This window comes from Carettochelys insculpta, chromosome 2 (assembly GCF_033958435.1).
Source record: "Carettochelys insculpta isolate YL-2023 chromosome 2, ASM3395843v1, whole genome shotgun sequence".
NCBI lineage: Eukaryota > Metazoa > Chordata > Testudines > Carettochelyidae > Carettochelys > Carettochelys insculpta.
This window is the reverse complement of record NC_134138.1, coordinates 270,250,970-270,276,621: the sequence shown is the minus strand read 5'-3', so window position 1 is coordinate 270,276,621 and position 25,652 is coordinate 270,250,970. Positions and strand designations below refer to the sequence as shown.

The 25,652-nt window shown below is 43.4% G+C and overlaps 1 protein-coding gene across 2 annotated transcripts in view; it reads left to right on the top strand.

The window, feature by feature from the left end:
- Positions 1-25,652, top strand: part of CTDSPL (CTD small phosphatase like) — a 133,855-nt gene that overhangs the window by 62,708 nt on the left and 45,495 nt on the right. For both annotated transcript variants that reach the window (XM_074985168.1, XM_074985167.1), the window contains exon 2: positions 19,082-19,236. In XM_074985168.1, coding sequence (XP_074841269.1) covers positions 19,082-19,236 — 155 coding nt within the window. The remainder of the gene's footprint in view (positions 1-19,081; positions 19,237-25,652) is intronic.

The window sequence follows — 25,652 nt, the reverse complement described above, 5'->3', positions numbered from 1 at the left end:
GACATTTATGTGGGCTGGCCTGGCAGCACACACGACGCCCAGGTATTCCGGAACTCGGGCCTGTGCCGCCGGCTGGAGGCGGGGACCTACATCCCCCAGCGGGAGATCCCTGTGGGGGACACCACCATGCCCCTCTGCGTCATCGCAGATGCGGTATACCTCCTTCGGCCCTGGTTCATACACCCTTACACGGGCCATCTGTCAGCCAGCCAGGAGCTCTTCAACCTGCGCCTGAACCACGCGCGGCAGGTGGTAGAGCGCACATTTGGGCGCCTCAAAGGGCGCTGGAGGTGTCTCCTTGCCCGCCTTGATGCAGGCCCCACCAACATCCCCCAGATTGTGGGCACGTGCAGCACCCTCCACAACCTAGTGGAGAGCAAGGGGGAGGCCTTCTTTCAGGGCTGGGATGTGGAGGCCGGCAGGGCCGATGTGCAGCCACCCGCTGCCCCCAGTCGCCAGGTGGACCCCGAAGGGACCCGGGTCCGGGAGGCCCTGCGGGCCCAGTTCAACAAGGCCGCGGGGTGAAGGCTGGCAGGCCCCCCACTGCACCCCCCCCATCCTCCACAACACTCCCTGCCCCTATGCCCACACCACAGAGCACCCAAGAGCACCCCCCCCCATTTTTCTTGTAAATAAAAGCAGACATTTGTTCGTCAAATTAAATATCTGTAGAACTCTCTTATTATTGTTATCAAGACTAACCATTTACAGGCAAAATCAAAATTATATATATGTATTATAAATAAGATGAAAGGGGAAGACATGGAAGGGGAGAACTATATACATGGGGGGGGCAAGGATCAGCATAACAGGGGTCTAATATAAAAACTATTTACAAAAGAACATTAAACTGGGGGGAATATATACAAAGGGAGGGGGGGGCCACGTCCTGGGCCCCACACCCCCTAATGTCCAGCGCTGGGGGTGGGCGGCCGCGACCCACGCCTCGGCCTCAGCCCTGGCTGGGGGCCGGGCGGACCAGTAGATATGGCCGGCAGGTGTCAGCTGGCCCCAGGTCCCCCTCGGCGGAAGGGCCCTCGGTGGCGGGTGGCAGTGCGATGGCGGCCGGCGCAGCGGGTGGAGCAGGCGCAGCGGGTGGAGCAGGCACAGCGGGTGCAGCAGCAGCCAGCGCGGCATGGGGGTCCAAGTAGTCAGCGATATGGTCGAATGTCCGTATGAAGGCACCCCATGTCTCCTGGCGCCAGGCCAGCTCCCACTCCTCCAGCTGGAGGCAGCGCTCCTCCACCTGCAGCCGCTGCTCGGCGACCTCCAGCTGCCGGTGATGGATGGCCAGCAGCTGGGGGTCCGTCGCCGTCGGGTGGTGGTGCTGGGTCCGCCGCCGTCCCCGCCATGGGGCTGGTTGGTCCTCCGCCGAGGGGCTGGCCTGGAGTGATGGCCCCGGTGGGCTGTCCAGGACCACTGACAGCTCGCTGGCGCTCTCCGGTCCTTCCGATGGTGCAGCTGTGAAACACAGGAGGGGAGGAAGAAGAGTGGAGACAGCCGTTAGTGTGGGCCCCGAGCCATGGCCCTTGTCCCCCCACCCCTCTGCTGCTGGTTCCCCATCCCCGTCCCCGGGAGATGCTGCTGCTGCTGCTGCTGCTGCTGATGATGATGATGATGGGTGTCCCACCCCCTCCCCCGGGGGACCCTAGAGGTTCCGCTCCCCCAGCCCCGGGGATGGGGCATGGCACTGTCGTGCTGGGGGGCAGGGGCTGGTGCACTCTTCTGAGGGACATGCCACTGCTGTCCTTGGGGCCATGGTCATCTGGGCATGTGGAGGGCCCTGGTCATATCTATTACCCCCGCTCCTCAACCCCGGGGGTGTGCACCGGGGGGGTACATACCTGATGGCCCACTCCCACGGTCGGGGGACACCCGGTGGGCGGACGCCCTACTGGAGCTCCGGGAGGGGATGGCGATCCGCAGGCCAGCGTCGCTGGAGGAGGACTCCTCCTCCTCTGGTGCGCCGGGGTTGGGCTCCTGGGGGGGCCTCCGGGGTGCGGGGCTTGCCTCTGGGGCGGACTCCGCCTCCGGGGCCTGCTGGGGCTCGTCGGCCGAGGTATCAAGCGTGGCCGGAGGGGTGGTGGTGTGCTGGGGGCCCAGGATGTCCCTGAGCTCCCTGTAAAAGGGTCAAGTGATGGGGGCGGCCCCAGATCGTCCGGCCGCATCCTGGGCCTGGGCGTAACCCTGCCGCAGCTCCTTCACTTTACTCTGGACACGATCCGAAGTGCGGGCAGGGTGACCCCGGGCGGCCAGGCCCTCGGCCAGCCGAGCGAACGCATCCACGTTCTGCCTCTTGCTCCCCATTACCTGGAGCACCACCTCCTCGCTCCAGAGCCCCAGCAGGTCCCGAAGCTCGGTCTCCGTCGAGGAGGGGCCCCGCTGCCGCTTCCCCGCCTGGCTGCTGGGCTGGGAACCCTGGCTCCCCTTGGGGGGGAGTCCCCTGGGGGCGCTTGAGGGGCTGGGGGGCGGCCATCGCGGCGGGTGGGGGGGTGTGGGCGCGGAGGAGCGTGCAGGCTGGCTGCATGGCTGTGCTGCCGCCTGCACGCTCTCTCAGCTTCCTGCACAGGAAGGCAGGGGGCAGGGAGCTTTAAGGGGCCGCTGCATGCGGCGACCATCGAGCTCAGGGGCTGGGCAGAGCATCTCTCAACCCCTCAGCTGATGGCCACCATGGAGGACCCCGCTATTTCGATGTTGCAGGACGCGCAACGACTACACGTTCCCTACTTCGACGTTGAACGTCGAAGTAGGGCGCTATTCCCATCCCCTCATGGGGTTAGCGACTTCGACGTCTCGCCGCCTAACGTCGATGTCAACTTCAAAATAGCGCCCAACATGTGTAGCTGTGCCAGGCACTATTTCGAAGTTGGCACCGCTACTTCGAAGTAGCCGGCACGTGTAGACGCGGCCACAGTGCTACATACAAATGTTGAATAATAAATATTTCTGGTAGGTGTTATGACATATTAATAAGACAAATTCAAACTGACAATGATTGTTCTGTAATTCAGACTTACTCTGCATAGCAGAATTTGACATTTCATGTTCTGTTGGAAGCTGCAGCCAGATAGATGTGAGACAAAGTGCTATGATCATGGTGGCCTGTATAGTGTGCTGGGAAGTGACGCTTTGATTTCTTATTTTATAATCTGTGATCCATTTAAAGATTTAAGAGTTTCATTATGATCCCATGCTCACACTTGCAGCTTTCGACAAATGTTAAGCTTAACGTGCTGGCCATTCAGTTCTACCTTTGAGGTTATGTCAAATCTTCTTTGTCTTGTATGAACTGCCTTTTGAGATGTTCCATTTTCTTTCTGTCCCATCTTTTCAATTAAGGGGCTTTTTGGAACAGCCAGTCCTCAAATCCTCCTACTGGGCCAACAGGCACTGCCCTCTGTTAGGGCTCCAGGACAGGAGGAAAGGTCTCCAAGCATCCCTCCACTGTGAGTCCCCCAGTCCTGCCTGATGCCCCTAGGTGATTTAAAATGCACTGGGGATCCCCACTGCCACCATCACCAGTGCAGCGGACCTAAAGTGACTTCCAGCTGTTAGCTCTGCACTGCTGCTGGTGTGGCATGATGGCCTAGGGGAACCATGTACAGAGCCCTCCCATTCACAGATGTCAGCTGTGAAACTATTAACTCATTTTATGGAACTGAGTAGATGTCCATGATGCCAACCCTCATTTGATCAGAGGCCTGATAATTCAACTTTCTTTTTTTCCCTGGGAAGCCCCAGTCATGTTGTTAGAATTAAACCAGATTTGAGAACTTTGCTATCTGATACATCATGCACCCCAATCAACAGTGACCACTGGTTTAGCAGATTATTCTTGATTGTTGGTGCATGTTATTAGAAGATAATCCCAGACAACTTTTCTTTTTAGGAAGATTTTTGTCTCGTAGTCTGTGCAGAAAAGGTAGCAAAAATGCTCTGAGTTCAGACAAAAACCTCAAACACCAGGTGCAAAATAAAGATCCCCACAAGTATTTTTATCTGTGATTATTTCAAGAATCCATTCTCTTTATTGGGAAGTTGAAGAGCTAATTCATGAGATTTGAACTCTAGGGGTTAGCAGTACAGTACATGCAAGTTGATAGTGTTTTCTGACAGACCAGGATCCTGTAAAACATATGAAACGGAGTCCTCATCCTGTCCTTATGCTGGGATTCCCGCACCCTGCTAATATTTGCATCCTCACAGGGATAACCAAAAGCAAAACTCACCACCTAGGTGTCTCTGGCTGCAGAAGCATGTCATCTCGGGTGGTTTCCTGGCCAGCGTAGCTCACATTGTGGCAGAGGAGGCCAGCATGGTGGCTTCCCTGACCAAGTGCCCTCTGTGGCTGGGTCCATTTGGGCACTGGAGGCCTGGGTGCTGCTGGGAGCCATGTAAGCGGGTGAGTCTCTCCGCCCCTTACTGACTCCTGGGGGGAGCTGTGTGGACCTGATTAAACACATTTTTCAAACTGCTTTGCAAACTGGATTGGGGAAATACTCAGGCCAGGCATGGCCTCCAAGCTAGGAGTTTGAGAGCCTTGTCATATCCTATTACAGCAGTGTGGTTTCAGGGATATATATGAGGGAATTAGTCAAAGTAAATAGCAAATGCAAAGTTCCCCTCTAGAGTTTCTGGGCAGCTCCAGCTGCTTCTTGTATACTCCACTGTTGGATTTGGTAGATTTCGAGGCATGGATAAAATGCAAATAAGAATCTACCTCCTAGAAACCAGCCTGTGAATATGCTCATTTAATTTTTTATTGAATTTTATTTTCTTTATTCTGGAAGTTCATTTAGTTAGGGTTGGTTGTTTATTAGTATTAATTTCAGAATTAGAAATACAGCTCTAGCATTCAATAGCAAACTGATATTAAGCAAGTCCCTGCTGCTTTAGGGTTTAACTTAGTAGTCCAGATTTTTTCAGAGGAACTTTGAGGTCTATTTTATGGGCAAGAGGTAATGTATTTTTAAAGTGCTGAGCTTTGAAAGATATATATGATGAAATGTGCTTTGTAATTATACAGTAATTTATATTGACAAATCCATTATTTTAAGTGGGAATTGTGTGGGAGTTTAGTATTTGATATTGGAAACCAGTTTCCACCTATTTAATATTAATGTAATAATCGCAATCATATTAAAGATCAGAGTATCCAGTAGTTTTCAATTTACCTATTTCTATCTTGATTGTTTATTGGGCTGATTCGTTAGGCAATGTCCAGTTGTAGTTAGATCACATCTCAGATATACAGAGGGGTAGTCTAGATTTGCTAGAGATCTGTTTGATACTAGGTGCGTCTGAATTATTTGGCAGCTTGTCGTATTGTCTAGTTTGTTCTACTTTTGGGAAAAAATGTTTTATTTGCATAGGCTGTCATGTAAATGCAGAAAGTTTGCCACCTTTCCTTTTTTGAATCATAGATGGTTTGACAGGAGATGATAGCTTGCTTAAGTGCAGATGTCCCATTGTAGAAGGTGGCTTTAAGAAAATGTTATAAAACAATTGTGTGCTTATTTTTCTGTTCATTTTTAACACTAACCATTGTTTTTCTCTTCTATTAGCTGTGATGGGGTAAATAAAACATACACTGGGAAACAAGAGGGTATTTGGTATGGACACAGTGTGAGGGAAGCATCCCCCTCTCCCTGTCATATGGACGCTGTTTTGTAAATTACCCTTTATTTTACTTTGACTACCTCTACAAGGGAAAGTCCTAGGACTGATCTGGCCAAGGAGGGTGGGCAGTACTAAAGAAAGAGACAGTTGCCACCCGAGGGAGCAAGAACTTCCATGCTACATACAGAAGGTGCCTTGTGTTAAGTAGACATCCTTCATGCCATTTTAGCCCAGACAGTGACTTCAGGACATCAGCAGAGGGAGTGATAGGAAGTGATACTATCTTAATACCAGTTGGAAAGAATAATGAACATAAGGGGTGGCTTCTAGCAAGCTTATGTGATTGAGAGTTATATTTAACTTACTGCATGTACATGTAAAACACAGGCTGTGTGTACTGTTCTTAATTATTCCAGTTACCTCCTCCACAATGTGCATTTGCAATAAATAATACTAACTTTATCCTTTTTAATCAATCTCTTTCTTTGCCCAGGTAGCTGGTATTTTTTTCATGTATCTTAAGAAGTCTAATCCCAGGATAATACTGCACGTTTTAGGCAGGAAGCTCTTCCATACTATCAGGCTATGTCTACACTAGCCAAAATCTTCAAAATTGCCATGCAAATGACCATTTCAAAGTTTACTAATGAAGCGCTGAAATATATATTCAGCGCCTCATTAGCATGCGAACAGCCGCGGCACTTCGAAATTGATGCAGCTCGCCGCCGCATGGCTCATCCAGACGGGGCTCCTTTTCGGAAGGACCCCAGCTACTTCAAAGTCCCCTTATTCCCATCTGCTGATAGGAATAAGGGGACTTCAAAGTAGGTGGGGTCCTTTCAAAAAGGAGCCCCGTCTGGATGAGCCATGCGGCGGCGAGCTGCATCAATTTCGAAGTGCCGCGGCCGCCCATATGCTAATGAGGCACTAAATATGTATTTCAGCGCTTCATTAGTAAACTTCGAAATGGCTATTTGCATGGCCATTTCGAAGTTTTTGGCTAGTGTAGACACGGCCTCACTGATCTATATTTAATTATTAGGGCTGTCAGTTAATCACAGTTAACTCATGTGATTAACTAAAAAAATGTAATTGCTGCTAAATAAACTGGTCATGATAATCACAGTTTAAATCTGACTGCTAAACCATAGAATACCAGTTGAAACATTCAATATTTTGGATGTTTTTGTACATTTTCAGTTACAACACAGAATGTAAAGTGTATAATGCTCATTTGATATTATTTTTATTACTAATATTTGAACGGTAAAAATGACAAAAGAAATAGTATTTTTCAGTTTACTTCATACATGTACCGTAGTACAATCTCTTTATTGGAAAAGTGCAGCTTACTTATGTAGATTGTTACATAACTTCATTCGAAAACAAAATAAAACTTTAGCACTTACAAGTCTACTCAGGCTGACTTCTTGTTCAGCCTATTGCTAAGACAAACAAATTTGTATACATTTGCAGAAGACAAGTATCAGAGGGGTAGCCATGTTAATCAGTCCCCACAAAAACCAAAAAGTCCTGTGGCACCTTATAAACTAACAGATTTATTGGACCATAAGCTTCTGTGGGAAAAGACCTTCTTCATCAGAGGCATTTTGTAAGGGATCCACTTTGTCCTGCATTTATTTGCAGGAGATAATGCTGTCTGCTTCTTATTTACAATGTCACTTGAAACTGAGAACCAGTATTCTCTTGGCATTTTTGAAAAGGCATTGGAAAGTATTTGTACTCTAGATGTAATACATATTTGTATGTCCTTTGTGCTTTGGCTGCCATCCCACAGGACATGCTTCCATCCTGAGGATCTTGTTAAAAAGTGTTAATTAAATTTGGGACTGAATTCCTTGGGGGAGAATCCTATGTCTCCTTCTCTTCGTTTTACCCACATTCTGCCATATATTTAATCTTGTAGCAGTCTCAGACCAGCAGCATGGGTGGTTCATTTTAAGTAGACTTTCCATTGCAGGTTTGACAAAACACAGAGAAGGTATTGATGTGAGATTTCTGAAGACAGCTAGAGTACTTGACCCAAGATTTAAAAATCTGAAGTGACTTCCAAAATATGAGGGACATCATGGGCTGTGAGATCTTGTATTGTTCCCCCAGCCCTGGTGAAATCTTGTCCCCGTAGGACTGTGAAAATCACAAAAATGGATCCAAGTTATGACACACAGGCATAACTATAGTCATCCTTTGATGTGCCTCTGAGGGAAACTGACCTTCAAAAGACACACCATTTATCTTCTCACAGCTTACAAGTGTTTTGCAGTGTTGTCAACTCTTGAGGGTTTTTTTGCATAATATTGGGTACCCTAGAACCAAAGAGTTATAAGCATCTTAGGAATGGAGGTCGCTGGTAACTATGAAATGTTCCTAACTGTGAACAAAACACTGACTGTTCCTTCAAAACTTTACAACTGAACATTGACTTAACATAACTTTGAAGATTTACTATGCAGAAACAAAATGTTGATTTCTCTTTGTTTTAAATAGGTTACATTTAACACAGTATTGGATGGTGTTTGTATTTTTTTAAATTTATTTATTTATTTATTTTTTGTTCTCTGCTGCTGCATAATTGTGTACTTCCATTTCCAGATCAGATGTATGTTTGACTGGTCAGTTCGTAATTGTGATGTTCATAGTTTTGAAGTTCTCCTGTATTTTTATTAAAGTTTTGTTTTTGGGGAATCAAGATTATATGAGGTCTCTTCTATTTTTAAAAATAGGCAGTTTTCTTGCCCTCATGATTGCAGAGGAAACCTTACAAATGTGAAGCGAGTGAACCCTGAAAGCCTAGAAACAAGGAAATTTAAAAAAAAAAAAGTTTTATTTAAAAACCTCAGGAATTTTAGGCTAACCATGATTTTTTGGGATCTAACTTGATTTTTTTGAGCTTTTGGGATGGTTAATATTTAGTACTCTTTCACTTATTTAGAATGAACAAACTGGTTTTCAACACTATTTTTGAGGTGACATCTAGGCTTTCAATACTCTCTCCTATTACTATTGCTATAATACTTCAAAACTAATGTGACTGAAAATGCTGTTTTCCCCCTCAGTGTAAAGATTATTTTTGTAAAGTTTGAACAGTATCTGTTCATCCATTTTTCAGGTGAGATGTAAAAAGTAATTTTCTTGTTGTAAGATGATTCTTGGTAAGTGTAAATCAAAGGTTGGCATTCAGATTTCATATTTTGGGTAAGGTGAGTCTCTCAAGGGTGGCTTGCCAGGTCAGTGTTTGAGTGCATTTGATGGCATCATTGGTAGACAGGGCTCTAAGCCTTGGGCTTGCTGTGCAGTGTGGATGAGGTTAGAGTTATAGCATGAGGCCCATCTGTTCATTCTGACTCCTGAATGTATTTAATGGTAGCAGTTAGTTTTTCTGTTGAAAAGGATAGTGTGGGTTTCCATGTAGGGCTCAAATCATCATGGAAGAATTGGTCATGTCTCCTAGCAAGCTAAAAGCAAATACTCTGGGGACACTAACGTTTAAAAACCAGTAAAACCCTGAGACACGCTCACTCGAGTTGCGTGCATCTCAGGTTAATGCAGCTCCTGTCAGGGGTGCCACCCTGACAGGAGCAGGGAAACTGCTCCTGCCAGGGGTGGCAGCCTGACTCGTGGCTACTTCCCCGATAGGAGCAGTTTCCCAGTCCCCTGGTGGCGGGGAGCTTGGAACCAGGCTGGTGGCAGCCAGGAAACTGACCAGTCATGTGCTCCCTGCCTCACTGGGAGCCAAGAAACTGACCAGCACTGGTGCTGGTCAGTTTCCTGGCTTCTGCCAGCAGAGGGAAGGTAGCATCCAGGCTGCCCCTTGGTTACCAGCTCCCTGCCTCACTGAGGGAGCCAGGAAACTGATCAGCAGGCGCACTTGTCAGTTTCCTGACTCCAGCGAACAGTGGGGACCTGCAATCCAGGCTCCAGCTCCCTGTGCTCATAGGAGACCAGAAACTATCTCCTGTGAGTTGAGGGGAACTGGAGCCTGACTTCCGACTCCCCAGCTTGCAGGAGACTGGAAACTGACCAGTACTCCAGCCCTGGTCAGTTTCTTGGCTCCCCAAGTTGTGCGTAAATTCAGCTCACACAAGGTTGCCAAGAATTCAACCTCTGTGTAAGTCAGGGATCTACTGTGTGTGCCTCCTCTGGAAATTTAAGACCTACATTTTTTAAAATGACTGAGTTTTGGAGCATCAATTTTGGACACCTCAGGGCTTTCTAAACACCCAAAATTACTAGTCTCACATGTAAGTCTTAAATAGTCACTGGCATTCCAGTCCATCTGCTGTCATGCAAGGTCTGTACAGGTTGTACGTCCGTGGTCTGGCATGGCCAGGATCTGACAGGTCCAAAACAAGAGAATTTGCCAGACCAGGGGAGATCCAGGGCTTCTGCCACCAGGCAATCCCATGCTTCTGGGTGCTGCCATGCCCCATGCTCCCCAGAGCTGACACTGTGCTCCAGACCTGGTCCCACAATCCCTGGTGCTGCCATGGGGCTCTGGCTCACCGCACAGAGCTGCAGAGCATCTGGGAGACTGACTCCAACCCTAGGCCTCACAGGGCAGACAGGACGCTCTGGCTGCAGCCTTGGCCTCATGCTGCAGATGATACCAAGTTGGGAGGGGTTGCAACTGCTTTGGAGGATAGGATCATAATTCAAAATGATCTGGATAAATTGGAGAAATGGTCTGAGGTAAACAGGATGAAGTTTAATAAGGACAAATGCAAAGTGCTCCACTTGGGAAGGAACAATCAGTTTCACACATACAGAATGGGGAGAGACTGTCTAGGAATGACTAGAGCAGAAAGGGATCTAGGGATTATAGTGGATCACAAGGTAAATATGAGTCAACAGTGTGACGCTGTTGCAAAAAAAGCAAACATGATTCTGGGATGCATTAACAGGTGTGTTGTGAACAAGACATATGAGAAGTCATTCTTCCGCTCTACTCTGCGCTGGTTAGGCCTCAGCTGGAGTATTGTGTCCAGTTCTGGGCACCTCAGTTCAAAAAAGATGTGGAGAAATTGGAGAGGGTCCAGAAAAGAGTGACAAGAATGATTAAAGGTCTAGAGAATGTGACCTATGGAAAAAGGTTGAAAGAATTGGGCTTGTCTAGTTTGGAAAAGAAAAGATTGAGGGAAGACATGATAGTGATTTTCAGGTAGCTAAAAGGGTGTCAGGAGGAAGGAGAAAACTTGTTCTTCTTGGTCTCTGAGGATAGAACAAGAGGCAATGGGCTTAAACTGCAGCAAGGGAGGTTTAGGTTGGACATTAGGAAAAAGTTCCTAACTGTCAGGGCCACTAAACAGTGGAATAAATTGCCAAGGGAGGCTGTGGAATCTCCATCGCTGGAGATATTTAAGAACAGGTTAGATAGATGTCTATCAGGGATGGTTTAGATAGTACTTGGTCCTACCATTGGGGCAGGGGGCTAGACTCGATGGCCTCTCAAGGTCCCTTCCAGTCCTAGTGTACTATGATTCTGTGCTGCTGTGGGAGCATGCAGGGTGGGTCTGACCTCAGCCAGGCTGCTGGCCCCCACTCTGCCCCAGCCTCTGCCCCTCCTGTGGATGCTGGCTCTGGCCAGGTTGCTGGACACCAGCCCTGTGGATGCTGGTTCAAGCCCCAGCCTTGGGACTTTCTCGTTCTGGAACATCTGTGGTCCAGCAGGAAAAAGAGAACATCTGTGCTGGGCAAGAGAGTCCTGGATTTGAGAGGTGCAACCTGTTTTCTTTATCAAGATGAGCAAAATTTCCTGTATACTTCGGTATTCAAAGGCTAGCAAATACTTAGAAGTAGCTCTAGGATAATTACAATACTAGAAGATCCGATAAATCATCCAAGTATTCTGTGTTGTTCTGGCCATGCACCTTTTTTAAAAGGTTATTTATTATGGAGGCATTTATAACTTTGTCACTAGCAGCTTTTTTCTATAGTAGCAGATTGTGAATATCTGAATTAATATGCAGGGATTTCCCCATGTCATATTTCAGATACTGGGCTTGTCTTCACTGCAACAGTTAGCTCAGTTTATTTCACCCGAGTGAGAGTGGCCACATGTAAAACACTCAGGCTACAAAGAAAGATTAGACTGGCATTTGGGGAGTTGTGCCAGTTCAAAATCTAGCCCATAGCTGTGCCGCTACTACATTGCTAGCTTGAACGTCAGCAGGAATCCAGGGTCAATCCATGCATCCTGCCAAGTCAGCAAGCTTGAGAGCAGTGCATGTCTGAGCTCAAACTAAAGATTTTCATTTGCGCGAAGGACTCAGATTAAGGGACTGCTCAATTTGTATCTTGAACTAACACAGCAGAGAAGGCGAAGCCCTTAAATTCTGATAAAGTATTGTCACAACATATAAACTGAATGTGAACAATTTACATGTCTCCTTCCTTCCAAAAATCTCAACCTCCCTTCCTCTCGCTCACTCATGCTCGCTTGCTCTCTGATATCTGGTGGAAGTATAGTGGTCGGTTCAAGCTTAACATAACTACAGCAGAGTTCTTTATCTTCCCCGCAAGCTCTTCCCACTACCTCCTTTTTCAGTCACTGTTGACTGCCACCATCCTGCCTGTCACTAAGGCCTGTAATGTCAATGTCATTTTCAGCTTACACCTTCTCTAGATTCTCTTGTCCAGCAGATTTTTCCACATAACATCTCAAAGATAATGGTGCTTCCTGTCTATTCACTTAGCTAAAATTCAACTGGGCTCACATCTTACATTTTGATTACTGGAATTTCCTTTCCTCTGGTTTTGTCGACTGCAGTTTTTCTGTACTCCTACCTTTTCAGAATGCTGCTAGAAAGATCACTTCTCTAACTAGTTAATGTTGGCCATCTCTCTGTGTGCCTGCATTGGCTCCCTCTTTTATCCACCAAACGTATACTACATTAGCATTTCCATGGTCTCGTGTGGCTTATCTCCACCATACCTATCATCTGATTCAGTACTTAAAGGGTGGCACTGAGGGCTGAATGGCTTTGGCCCTGCCCCATCTGGGGTACAGAGCAGGGCCCCTTCCCACCTTGCCTCAGGGCCCACAATGGCTATCAGTCCTGCTGTGGAGTAGCTTCAAGACACGCATGTGTGCACACACAAACACACAATTGAAGAAGCCTCAACCTGTCTATGCCAGGTCCCCTCCTCGCCACGCACTGGACTGGCCCCAGCATCCAGTCAGACTTCTGGCCTGACACACACAAACACACCCGCAGGCCACTGGTAGGTCCAAGCTCCAGGCTGCTGGCTGGAACTAAGCCTCCACCAGCTTTCAGGGTAAAGGAGGAGAGATGGTGCGGCCTTCCGGTAGAACATAGTCAGGATCATAGCCTGGGTCAGGGCAGGCTTACTTCTGCATTCATTAAATTCACGAAGAGTAAACTCAGTGATAGCAACTTTTATTTAAATAGCAAGAAAATCTAATTAACATACATGTAGCACCTTAAATTTGTTTGATATTTTGTTTATATATTTTACCTTGAGGAATTAACATAAAAAGGACCCAATTTTTGGAGAAAATTGTGCATATATATATAACTTTACACATACAGATCTACTAACTTTAAATGGGGACTGTTCAGAGATTTAATTGTTTGCAGGTCATGGTCTACCTGAAATAACAATAGAGTACACAGACAAAAGAAAATAAAAGAAGTGTTTCAACAAATGTGTCAATTTATGTAACAAGGTAATCATGCAAGCTTTCATAGTTTTAAACAGAGAATGAGATGGAGTGTGAGAGAACAGATTGCACAGAAGAATAGGTTAAACCTCTCTATTCCAGCACGTGCCCATCTGGTAACATTCGTGGTCTGGCATGATTTTAGTTAGCCAGATAACCACTTATTATGGGTGTGGCCAAGTTTCCCATGGTCCTATAAAGTTTGTTTACAGTCAGTAGTCCTGAGTGTAAGAGTTCTGGGCTGTTATTTATCTCTAATTTACCTCAAATGTCTTAACAGCCCAGTAAGCAGTAGAAGCATTGGTAATGCTACTAGACAATATTGACCTCCTGTGGTCTGGCAAATTCTTGTTCAGCACTGGTCATGTCCTGAGGGTGCCAGACTAGCAAGGTTCAACTTATACAGGTAAAGAGTGGACAACTAAGTTGACATGGGAGGGAAGAAGGATTCAAAAGAAAATGAAGAACTAAGTAGGTATATCAGATTTACGCAAGTGTAGCTGAGACCAGTATTTGATCCCATGCTTGCCCAAGCTAGATTTATGAATTCAAAGATCAGAAAGGAAAATGAACAATATGCAAGGTGGACAAATGTTCTTTGTGCCCTTAAGTGTAAGAGGACATATAGTCCCTTACATTCTATTTTATGTAGTCCCCATACAGATTTGATACGTGTTTGATATTTAAGTGTGTGAAAAGTGAGGTTTGAACTAAGACAAAGAAGAGGTCTATGATCGGTAATTTAATAGAAAAAGAAGATGCAGATTTTTTACATTTGTAGCCGCTCTGTTTTTGTGGGCTTTTACTTTATTAAAATTGACTTTTTTCTGATATGACTTTTTTCCAAACATTAGCCCACTTGTTCAAAAATGCACATGTGGAAATCCTTCAAGTGTTAGTGTGTCTGCATGCAAATCTATGACAGGCAGGCATAACACATGATGTACGTGCAAACTGGGCACAACCAAATATGTTCACACAGTTTTGAGGATGTCACCCCTCATTTATAGTTATGATTTTTAGTGTGTCAAAAGCATTTAAAACTTTGTTGATGTGTAAATCAAAGTAAATAAATTCAGTGGATTTTATACAAAGAAATGTTTCATTGTGTGAAATTTTCAAGTACTGCCTTAAGTAATTTTGGTTCAGTTTTTTTTATATAAAATTTGCCGTGTTAGTAAAACATAACTTGGATTTAAGATTATACACGTGCAAATCCATTTGCTTTCAGATACTGTAAATATGCCCACTTTGTTCCTTTTGGTTTATTGCCATGAAGTGGTGTTCAGCTGCTGGCTTTTTTTAAAGGGAAAACATGCTTGCCAAATGTGAAATATTGGGAAAAGAAATTACTCTTAGACCTGTACTAGAAATTTGTAAATTATACAAAGGATGAAAGCATAAGTTATACAGCGAGTACAACTTAAAAAGTTTGTTTTATTTTTCATACAGCAATACATTTCTTAGAAAGGATATTTAGTTCTACAGTAGGTGTTTTGTGATGCCTTATCTCTATTGTTTGTGCCTGGTGTTTTAGATAAAGTTACGTTGTTCCTTTTTATCACTGATTAATTTTATTTTATCTTTTGGAAGGATTTTTATTTTCTGGATAGATATGTCACGTTGATAAGATATAGAACTTCTGATGTGTGGTTAGGAAAATGATATGTGGTACACTGGACGATATTTTTAAAGAAGAAAAATGAATGAAGTGAAATGTTATTGTTATACTGAGGTCCTCACTTATTGCAGCCTTGTAAAATTGTCAGGAAAACAGACCACGAGCTATGCCACAAAAATTGTTTCCCACACTTGATCCTGGTGATAATGAAATAAACTAGATAGTTTATTGCTTGTTTAATATCATGCTTCACAGTTGATTATAATTTTGCAAGGCTGAGCTAATACGTTTAGAAAAAAGACACTAAAAACTGAAATCTGAGATGTTGATTGCTATTCAAGATTTGGGTAGTAGTTGTGTATATGTTGTCTTCAGTAGTCCTGCACCTGTGAAAGGACAGAGGAAATAGAATGAAATAGCTTAATGACTTTTTTCCCCTCCATCTGTTACAGCAAAATGTTAGGAGCCAATTAAATCTTTAACTCAGCAGCTTCTGATTGAAGTGATTCTTTCTGTGTCTTTAATTTAAATCTGTATTAAAAATCAAAAGAGGATAGGTATAAAACAAATGCATACTCTGACTGTATGGAAGTAAAGCTGCTAGAAAATATTAACCTCCTGTGAAACCTCAGATTCTCTTTGGCACTTCCAATCAGGTCCTGATGGTACTGGAATAGTGAAGCTCAACTTGTATTAGTTGTATTAACGTCTTGGTTTTACTTAAAAATGTGCAAAATATATTTAGATATACACTATATTACCAAGTTAGATATTCAGTGTCACTAAAAATTATACAGTGAAATAGATATTAAGATTTGTGTGAGGGTTGTATGATTTGAAGTAATACACCATTGTTAGTTATTCTTCCAGGAGAGGTGATGTAGATTATATGGAATGGTATCTCAAGTTGTAATAAAATATTTTATTTCTAAATAAGGATTGTCATTGGGATTAGTCCTGAAGAAATTTTAAATGTTGTTGCTTTTCTAACATGTATCTGATAACCTAGTACTGCAGATTTTAGTGGATATTTGGATAATCATTGTCTTACTTTTTTCCTGGAAAATGCGTAATAGTAGAAGATAATTGCAAAAACTGGGGGCTGAAACCATATGGGACTACCTGAGGTCCTTTGGGTACCTAAGGAATGATAGCTTATAGTCCAGTGGTGGGCCGCATACAGCCCATCAAGCTTCTGTGAGTGACTCGCAAGATGTTTTTTGTTTACTATTGCCCACATGCAGGTGTGACAGGGTATGGTCACAGTAGACCCCCTTAGGATGTTCCCTTGGGTGCTGATCATGACACTGACACCCACCTTCTTGTTCTCTGGGGCTCCCCATCATCCTGTCTCTACTGAGCCAGACCCTCTGGTCTCCCCCAGCCAAGGCACAGTGGAGTGTGTCATCCTGTCTCCCCCACCCCCCAAAGCAATGCAGACACTATTTAACCACAGCTCTGGTTGGTTGCAGTTCTAGGGCACAACACCCAAGAATCAGTCCCCAGAAGGATTCAAAACCCCAAATCAATTTGTCTCTGTGTAAGAGATTTGCACACAGAGGGCTCCTGAGGTGAGCTGCCTTTATCAATGAAAGGGTATGCACGGTGGTACCCCCTCCCACCCCTACCACCAGTAATAACAGTTTACGCTGGGTTTGATTGTAAACAAAAGATTATAAGCAAAATAGTAGAACTTAGATGGTTATAGATAAGGACAAGCAAATGAAAGTGAGTTATCAAATCAAGCAAAAGAAAAAATGCATAGTTAAGTCTTTCTTCTAAAAATATGGTTATGTGTGAGTTCTGCCCCTAAACAGTTAGCCACAGTCTATACCCCAGGAACACCAGTCCTGGAACCTTTCCCTGCAACAAAGCCTGCTGCCAGCTTTGTCCGCATATCTTCTCTGGAAATACCATCACTGGACCTAACCAGGTTACTCACAGAATCATGGGTACTTTCTCATGCTCCTCTGCTAACATCATATATGCCATCATGTGCCAACAATGCCCAGATGCTTTGTATATTGGACAGACTTCTAATGCCCTTAGACAAAGGGTCAATGGGCACAAAACAGACGTCAAAACACTCCAGATCCACAAACCAGTTAGTCAACATTTTAATGGAATGGGGCATTCTGTCAATGACCTGAAGGTACGTGTGTTACTGAGGAAGAGTTGTCACACCATTCTGGAAAGGGAAGCAGCCGAGCTGACTTTATATTCAAATTCGGCACATTAACACATGGTTTAAATCGTGATGGGAACTTTCTGAGTCACTATAGGGGCTCGTCTGCATACTTGGCTCAGTCTAATTCTTGACCTTCCCCCCCACCCCTCCACTCTCTGATTTGCTCACCTTGGTTATCCTTTTCTGATTTGTCCTCCTTGCTTACTGTTTTTGGTTCTCTGTGCCTTAAATATTGAGTCTGTTCTGGTCTGGCTGTGGTCTGAAGAAGTAGGTCTGTCCCACGAAAGCTCACCAAATAAGCTATTTTGCTAGTCTTTAAAGTGCTACTTTACTGCTTTTTGTTTTGATAGTGTATAGACTAGCACGGCTTCCTCTCTGTTACTCTTTTATATTTTGGTGAAATCTTCAGGTCAGAAATGATCTTATCTTGACCTGGATTTCCAGTATAGTTCTGTCTTTATTATGGTGTGTCAAGCAGTTTCAAAGGCAGGCTGAAGACAAAGGATGGAGGAATCCCAGGCCGTCTTTATACCTTTCCACCATGGAGAGAACTTCATTGTTCTGTTTGTGTAAAAGTGTTCTCCAAGGTGGAAACTATCACATGAGCAAGTCACCTGTCCAACTCCTTTTTAGGCAATCAGCTGTTGCCTGTCTGCAGCATTGAATGTTTACAGTCAGTTTCCTCAGCTGTGGATTGACACCCATTAAAGGCTCTTTGTTGGCCAGCTACTGCTATCCCTTCACAAGCCATACTCTCACAATAGGGTAGCCACAGTAGGGTGGACAATACCTAAAACTTCAACTACAAAAATTATATATCCACAAAAATAGGATTTACAGATCCAGCAGATTATACCATTGAAAACAATAGGTTATAAGCCACATTATGTCCAGCGTATTTGAGTTCTGCATATTTGTATTCATAACTTATTTTCCATAAATTATGGGCAGGGGTCCATCAGAAGGTTTACCAGATTCCTCTGGTTTCCATTCACGTGGGTATTTTCCTACCAGGATTAGTAAAAAGAAGGGCACATAAAGTCAGGTGCATGCTGATTGCACAGAAAATAGATAAGATTCCCTCTGCATCAATCAAAGCACTACTATGGGTCAATCAGCACATCATGCAAATTCTAGGAAGGTGCATAAGTGCAGTTATCAAACTATTCTATCCTAGGAAACTGTCTTGGTTACAACAATCTTCCACCTTATGAGATGTAGGGCCATTCATGTGGCCCACTCACTAGCCTGGGTTGCCCATCACTGTCACAGTGTCATATTTTATCTTTTAAAAATGTTTCTCTGCCCTCTTTGCGTTTGTTTCATTTGCCCTGTTGTAGCACACAGTGCCAGGATAATCTGTTCCACACTAAGACTTGCAGCCTTTCTTACCTTCTAATATTTCATTTAATTCTCTGTGTTATGAGAATTGTTTATAATGCTTTTAAGTTCTGTAGGATAGCTGTTAAAGCATAAGCAGCAGGGGAATTTAAAAAAAAATCTCTAGGTGGAATGAGTGTGTGTCTCAAACAGTGAAATGTTTTGCCGAAAATGTGCCCAGGGAGCAGTTGACTTTTGATGATGACATTCTGTTTTAGAACATAGTCCCATTTCAGAGTCATATTTTGGCACCAAATTACAGGCTGTAGTTCACGGTATTTATTTTTAAGCATTTCTAGAGCATCTATCAAATTATATGACAGTATAGTATCATAGGAGCTTGAATAGTGTGGAGAGCCAAACCTGAAGTGTTTATACAGACCCATGTGTGTCAATTTGACAGTGAAGGATATGGTGTAAAGGTAAAGTTGATGAACATCAGAAATTAATTATTTTCTGAATTTAAGATACCTTAAAGCACTTTTGGAAATTATATTTTATTTGAAAAGAACAATAACCATTTTGTATCTGGAAAATTTAAAGCATAATTTCTTTTTCCCCCATTTTATAGTGTCCCAGTGTAATATCAGCTTGAAGAAGCAAAGGAGTCGAAGTATCTTTAGCACCTTATTCTGCTGTTTTCGTGACTACAATGTCGAACCACCATCTACCAATAGCACTAGTACTCTTCCTCCATTGGTGGAGGAAAATGGGGGACTTCAGAAGGTCAGTGACTTGTACCCTTTTTTTCTTTTTTGGTCTTTAGATCCTTGTAAACAAATTGGCAGTCACAAATTACGTGTTGTGTTTCCCATGTGAAAGGCTCAACTTTAACTCAAATAACATGAACATTCTGAAGAAGCAGCAAGTAGCACCTCTTGAGACACTAATTTAAAATATTGTAATTTTTCTTTTGAACAGTAGTTATAATTTAAGACATGGATACTAGTACTGCAGGTCCGAAGAAAATAACTGTAGTGTTCGAACAATATGAGTATTGCTATGGCACTACAGCTGCATTTCTGTAGCAATGCAATGTAGATGATTTCTGCATCCATGGAAGAGGTTTTTCAAGTGATGTATTTAGTCCATCTCTCCGAGGGGCAGCAACTAGATCAACAGAAGAACTCTTTTGTCAACTTGGCTATGTCTGTATCACAGGTTAGATCAACCTAACTGACACGCAGAATGCAAAAATTTTTACAGTCCTAAGATGCATATCTAGATGGATCTAATTTTTAAGTGTGGACCAGGCCTGTCTAAAAACTCAAAGAACCCAAAAATCTAGACTTGTGTTGTCAGAGGAAGAAGACCCTCAGTTTTCCTTCTTCCTGTGCACCTGTTTTACCTCCATTGTTTATCTCCAACTAAAGAGGGTTAGCCGTGTTAGTCTGTATCTACACAAAACAAAAAAGCATTGCTGTAGAACTTTAAAGACTAACAAAATAATTTATTAGGTTTTGTGGGACAGACCCACTTCTTCAGATGTGGAAATTCTGAGACATGTAAACTTGGCGTGACAAAAATTTAACAGAAAGACAAAAATGAAAGTGCTACAGGACCAATTTTTTGTTTGTAAAAAGGGTTAGGTTGTGTTCCTTCTGGAGTCAATTAGCACTACTTTGAGCTTCATATGAAGTAGCTTTGTGAGTGTGTTGAGGCATTCCGAGCATGGGACAGGACAAGGTTGAGATTCACTTTCTTTGTCACACCTCAGTTATAGATACTGTGCTCCCATGAAACAATCTCAGAGATGTCAGTTCTGAGTGATTATTTTCCCAGGTTGCGGGATGTTTTGGTTGATTATATTTAGATTTTAAATAGTGATTGAACAGTAGGTAATTTAAAAATGAAACCCTTAAAATTTTTAATCTTTGAATTAAAAGCAGTGGCTATGAAAGTCAGAGGGTTATTTTGCACAAGTTCTAGAACTGGAAATTGTACAGCATAGCCACGTAATTATAGCATATAATTATAACTTAGTTATATTTTAACTGATAACATGGAGGCAACTTGCCTTGCATGACCAACACTTAGTTTGGCAAGGAGATCAGAGGAATCCTTTCTTTTCCCCAAGCCATGCTCTATTTGCAGCACTCTCCATTGCAGAGATGTACTATACTGTTTATCCAGAGCCATTTATAATCTATTCCTTTAGGCATGGGAGTCTCAGAAGAATAGTGAGCCTTTCTCGCTATCGGGCAAGAGTACTGCTTACACCAGTTCATAATCTTGACGCAGTTCATGCCAGTTTCCCATTATTTTTCTATTTTTTCAAATTGCCTGTTGGACTCTGAAAGGTTGGAGCAGTGGCACAGGAGCTATCCAGTGAAAGAAAGATAGGAAGACCAGATCAGGATGGCAGGGAGACCAGGTGTATTGTTGGAGAATTGAATTGTAATAATGCACAATAGTCTGAGGTTAAATTTGGTCCATTGTCCAGTAGGTTAGGTGTACTGCAGTGTGTAGTATGCACCAGAGAGGAGGCAGACCTTTTTGCATATCTATAGCTGCATTATTGATTTACTGTGAAGTGAGCAAAATCTAGTCTTCCATGGATGGAGAGTCTCATTTTTCAAGTCTGCTGCAGACAATATGCTCAAAATTCTAGTAATAATGGGAGTAATGGGAAATCAGCAAAGCTGTGTCCCTTACAAAATAACAGGGGAAGGACACAGAAAGAGAAGATTATGGGTGAAATACAGAGTGAAAGAAAAAAAATGCATAAATTCCAGAGAGAGAGAGATCCAGAGAAGTGATAAATGCTAAATGTTCAACTTTTAGCCAGTGGTGTTTTGCTGGGAACCAAACTAGTAAAATGATCCAAGTTCTTTGGCTTGATGGCCAATACATACGTGATATCCTCAAATCTCTAGAAAATATCTTGTAATTTGTTTTTTATGGGATAGAATAATTATTTAATTATCCAGAATAGAAATATTCATAAGGCATAATATGATACAGAGTAATTTGACAGATGTACATTATGCCTTGAGGGACTCACCACATATGCCACGTAAATACTAGGAATCATCCTCGTGTTAATCTGTTACTATAATATAATGTTAACAGTTAACTCCAATTTGTAAAATTCAAAAATTAATGTTCATCCTAATTCAGTCAGAAACAAATATCACAAGGATTACATTTTAAAATTATACCACAACTTTCAGTGAATAATTCTTGGGAAGGATTAAATTGTTCATATCTGTTAGTAAACTAAAGATTAAGGCAAACATTTTAATTTGTAAAATGACCAGTTTCAACAAAGCTTTTTAATACTTGGTAGAAAAGAGTGTTAACTCCTTAAACCATTTAACTAAACCTTTAAAGTTATTGAAAATAAGTGAATGCTGTATGTGTATATGTTGTAAGTGTAAGCTTAGTTGCAGTGGTAAAGGTATGTGCTGCCTTTATTTTAAATTTGAAACATCACTGCTAGAGAATTCAAAGTTGATAACTTCATAAATGATTTGGAATCATAAATAATGGAACACTCAGTGTCACGTTGTATGGGATAATGCAGTTTTTCAGAAGATACTTTGAATTTGTAACTCTCAAGTCATGTTTCTTTAAGCACCAGTTTTTGTGGCATGACTTTTTCCCTGAAAAACATAGGAAGGGCATTAAACAATTACGAAGTTAGTCCCTATTAAGGAGCTGGAGTATAAAATGATGTATGTATTTCACCTTTTTTCTTTTGTGTTGGTGTTACATGGATGATGACACCAATGGGCGCTGAGCCCACAGTCATTGATGATGATGATGATGATGAATGTTAAAGCAAGGAAAAACTGAGTGAATGAAGTAGGCATTGGGGAAGGCACATTGTCATTCTTATAGCAGTTTAGTGTAAGCAATTCCTAAACTGTTAAAGTACATTCTTGAAATTGACATACTAGGTTCAATTTTAATTGGTTCAGGAATTAGCTTTTAATCTGTTTCAGCTTTAACAGCTTGTTATTAGGCAATGCAGAGTGAGAACAAATTTTTGTAAAATACATTTCTTCAAAACTAAGCAAAGTAAGAGTGATCTTCTAACATTCTAATAGTTCTGTTTCTAAATATTATTTTTGGTTTAGTCTGAAAAATATTTTTTCAGAACAAACAGCAAATATGTTGTTTTTTCATTTTTACCAAGAATTATAGTCTGATGTTGTTCAGCTCTGATTCACTAACTGGGTTACCCTTTACAGAACTGAAGACTGACACAATTTTATAGCAGTTATTACTATTCCATTTTAAAATATTAAAATAAGATACTCGCTAAAACATATGAGGCTATTGTTAAAACTTATACTCAGAACAGTCTCTTTGGAATGTGCATCTTATACATTGAGCGCTGATCAGTCTATTCTGTAAAATTGTTAATTTCTGGTAGAGGTGAAACTACTGAAACTATAATGCAATTTTTTTTCTGTTTGTTGCCCAGATAGCTACAATACCCTTTAACTCAGAACAGATTTTTGTTCTGTAGCCCACAGATTTGTTACAATGGATACCTCATCCTCTTCGCAGCTTGGTGCAGAACCAGACCTGACAGTAGGGTAGCCAAAGACATCCTTCTAGTATTGTCTTCCTCACCAATGGCAAAGTGACTCAACCAGTCCTCCCAGCTGTAGAAGCAGAAGGAATGGTCTTTTGTTTGCTCCCCCCTTATCAACAGTGTCAGTGGGGAGTTAGTTGAGTGTGTGGCTAGAATGCTGTTTTAGTTGCAAAGCAATATCCCATTTGTCTTGATCCCATCTCCCAGGTAGAGAAGGGGAGGCCAGGAATGCTGGGCAAATGAAATCCAGGTAGAGCAACATTATCTAGGCTACCTTGTGGCAGAAAGGAGATGGGCAGAATAGGAGAAGAACAGGCTCTAAGACAAGCACTCTCACTCAGCCTTCATGAATGAAGGTGAACCCAGAAGGCCAGCATACCAGATGAAAGGTTTACTCCTTGGGGAAATTCTGCACCAATTTTTTTAAATCTGCTCACAGTATTTTAAAATTCTGAAAGTTTTATTTGTCAAAATAATATATTTTCACATCAGTTTGTTATTCTGCTAATGTATTTCAAATTATCTGTCAGAAGTATATCTGTAAGAATACAGATGCAATAAAATAAAAATCCCTCCTCCAGACGTAGAGTTAAGAAACCCCTTATGATAACCCAATTCCTGTTTTTCTCCCCCTTAAAGCCTGATTAGGGAGCTAGGCACTCACACTCCCTCTTCTTCAGAGCTCGGTCATGGGGTGTCCCTAGCCCAGATACTCTCACTGTCTGCCCCCCAGACCCAAGCCACTGGACTTCCCCAACCCAGACACTCACACCCCATACTTCCTAGAGTTAGGGTTGCAAACTTGTTGAATTGTGCAAAGCCAAAGACTCTCTTGTCTTGCCCCTTCTCCTTGGTTCCATCCCCATTCACTTCATCCCCCCATCTCCATCATTTGCTCTACCCACCCCATCTCACTTTCACCAGGCTTGTGCAGGAGGGGCTGTGGGGTGCAGATTTTGGGAGGGAGTTTGAATGCAGGAGTTGGAAGGCTCTGGGAGAAAGTTCGGCTGCAGGAGTATGTGCAGGGAGCAGGCTCCGGGACGGAGTTTGGATGTGCAGTGTAGGATCTAGGCTGGGGTAGGTTATTGGGGTGGGGGTTGGCACTTACTCCAAACAACATGGTTCCTGAAGGTACATTTCTCTGGCAGCAGCTTCTCCTACATGGGGCGGGTCTGCATGCCACTACCTGCAAGCACTGCCCCCACAACTCCCATTGGCTGCAGTTCCCAGCCAATGGGAGCTGTGGAGTTGGTGCTCTAGGTGGACGCAGCATGCAGGGTTGCACAGTTTCCTGCATACCCCAGACTCCTTCCTTCACTGCATAATGGGAACTGCAGCTCCTGGGAACCCTTCAGTTCCCATCCCCTCCCCATGTTATTGTCTTTTGTTTGTGAGCTGGGCTCTGCCAGGTCCAGAGGCTTCTAGAGACACCCAACATCTAGGCAGCCTGTTTCTGTGAAATGAAAAGGAAATTCTTTGCAAACAGGACAAATTTCTGCAAAATTCTTCGTTGTGCAGTGGTACAGAATTCCCTGGGAGTAAAAATTATTCCTCACTGCCTGTAGCTTGTACCTAGCAGCCCTGCCCTGATTAAAGAACTCAGCTGCTTCCTCCCATCTCCAGTTCCCCAGGAGTCAGAGACGCAGGATATTTGTCAGAACACAAGTGCTGCCAAGGCTGGAGAGAGCGCCTTCCCCGGCTTCCATTTGTATAATAGCCTCCTTCGCCAGAACTTCTCATTTCACAGCCTGAGACCAATCTAGCCCACGCAGATCCCGTGCAGTAGAGTGGAGAGCTTCTGGTGAGCCCATCCTTGAACCTCAAGCCAGTACCTTTCTTGAGAGACCCAGAAAGAGGAAAAACAACCTAAATCTTTTATAAGACTGGGAGATTGCTAGCCACCTGAAAATAACATTCACTGCAATCACTTGCCACAGTTTCACTCCCCCATCTGAAGAAGATTTCAGATGGCAAACTCTCAAAGGGGAAATAAATGAATACTCAGTGCTGTTTCCCCTGTTCTCCTTCACAGAGTGTAACAGGGTGGGCAGTCTTTGATGTTTGATTCTCCTGGATACTTTCTTGAAGTGCACCATAAGAATTAATCATCAGTGTGGAGTTCCCCTGCTTTCCCTTACAGTGTGCAGAAAAGATCAAACCATAGCTTCATAGACGTCAAGGCCAGAAGGGGCTGTTGAGCTTACCTAGTGTGATGTCCTGCAGAACATAAGCAATAGACCTTTCCCATAATAATTCCTAGACCATTAAAAATTCAGTAATATCAAAACCATCACAACCTTTTCTAAATTTTTCCAATCAAGTTGCACATGTGTCAGGGTTAACACAACTACAGCCCCTGAGAGGAGCAGGAAACCACTTCTGTCAGGGGTGCCAGTCGCAAGTCAGGCTGCTGTCCCTGACAGGAGCAGGGAGACTACTCCTCTTAGGCACAGCAGCCTGCTTCTTGCCACCCAACAGGAGCGGTTTCCTGCTCCTGTCAGGGGTGACAGCTGCTCCTGTGAAGGGCAGCAGCCGTGAGTCAGGCCGCCATCCTTGGTAAGAGCGTTTTTTCCCCGTGACAGCAAGTGGCTGCTCA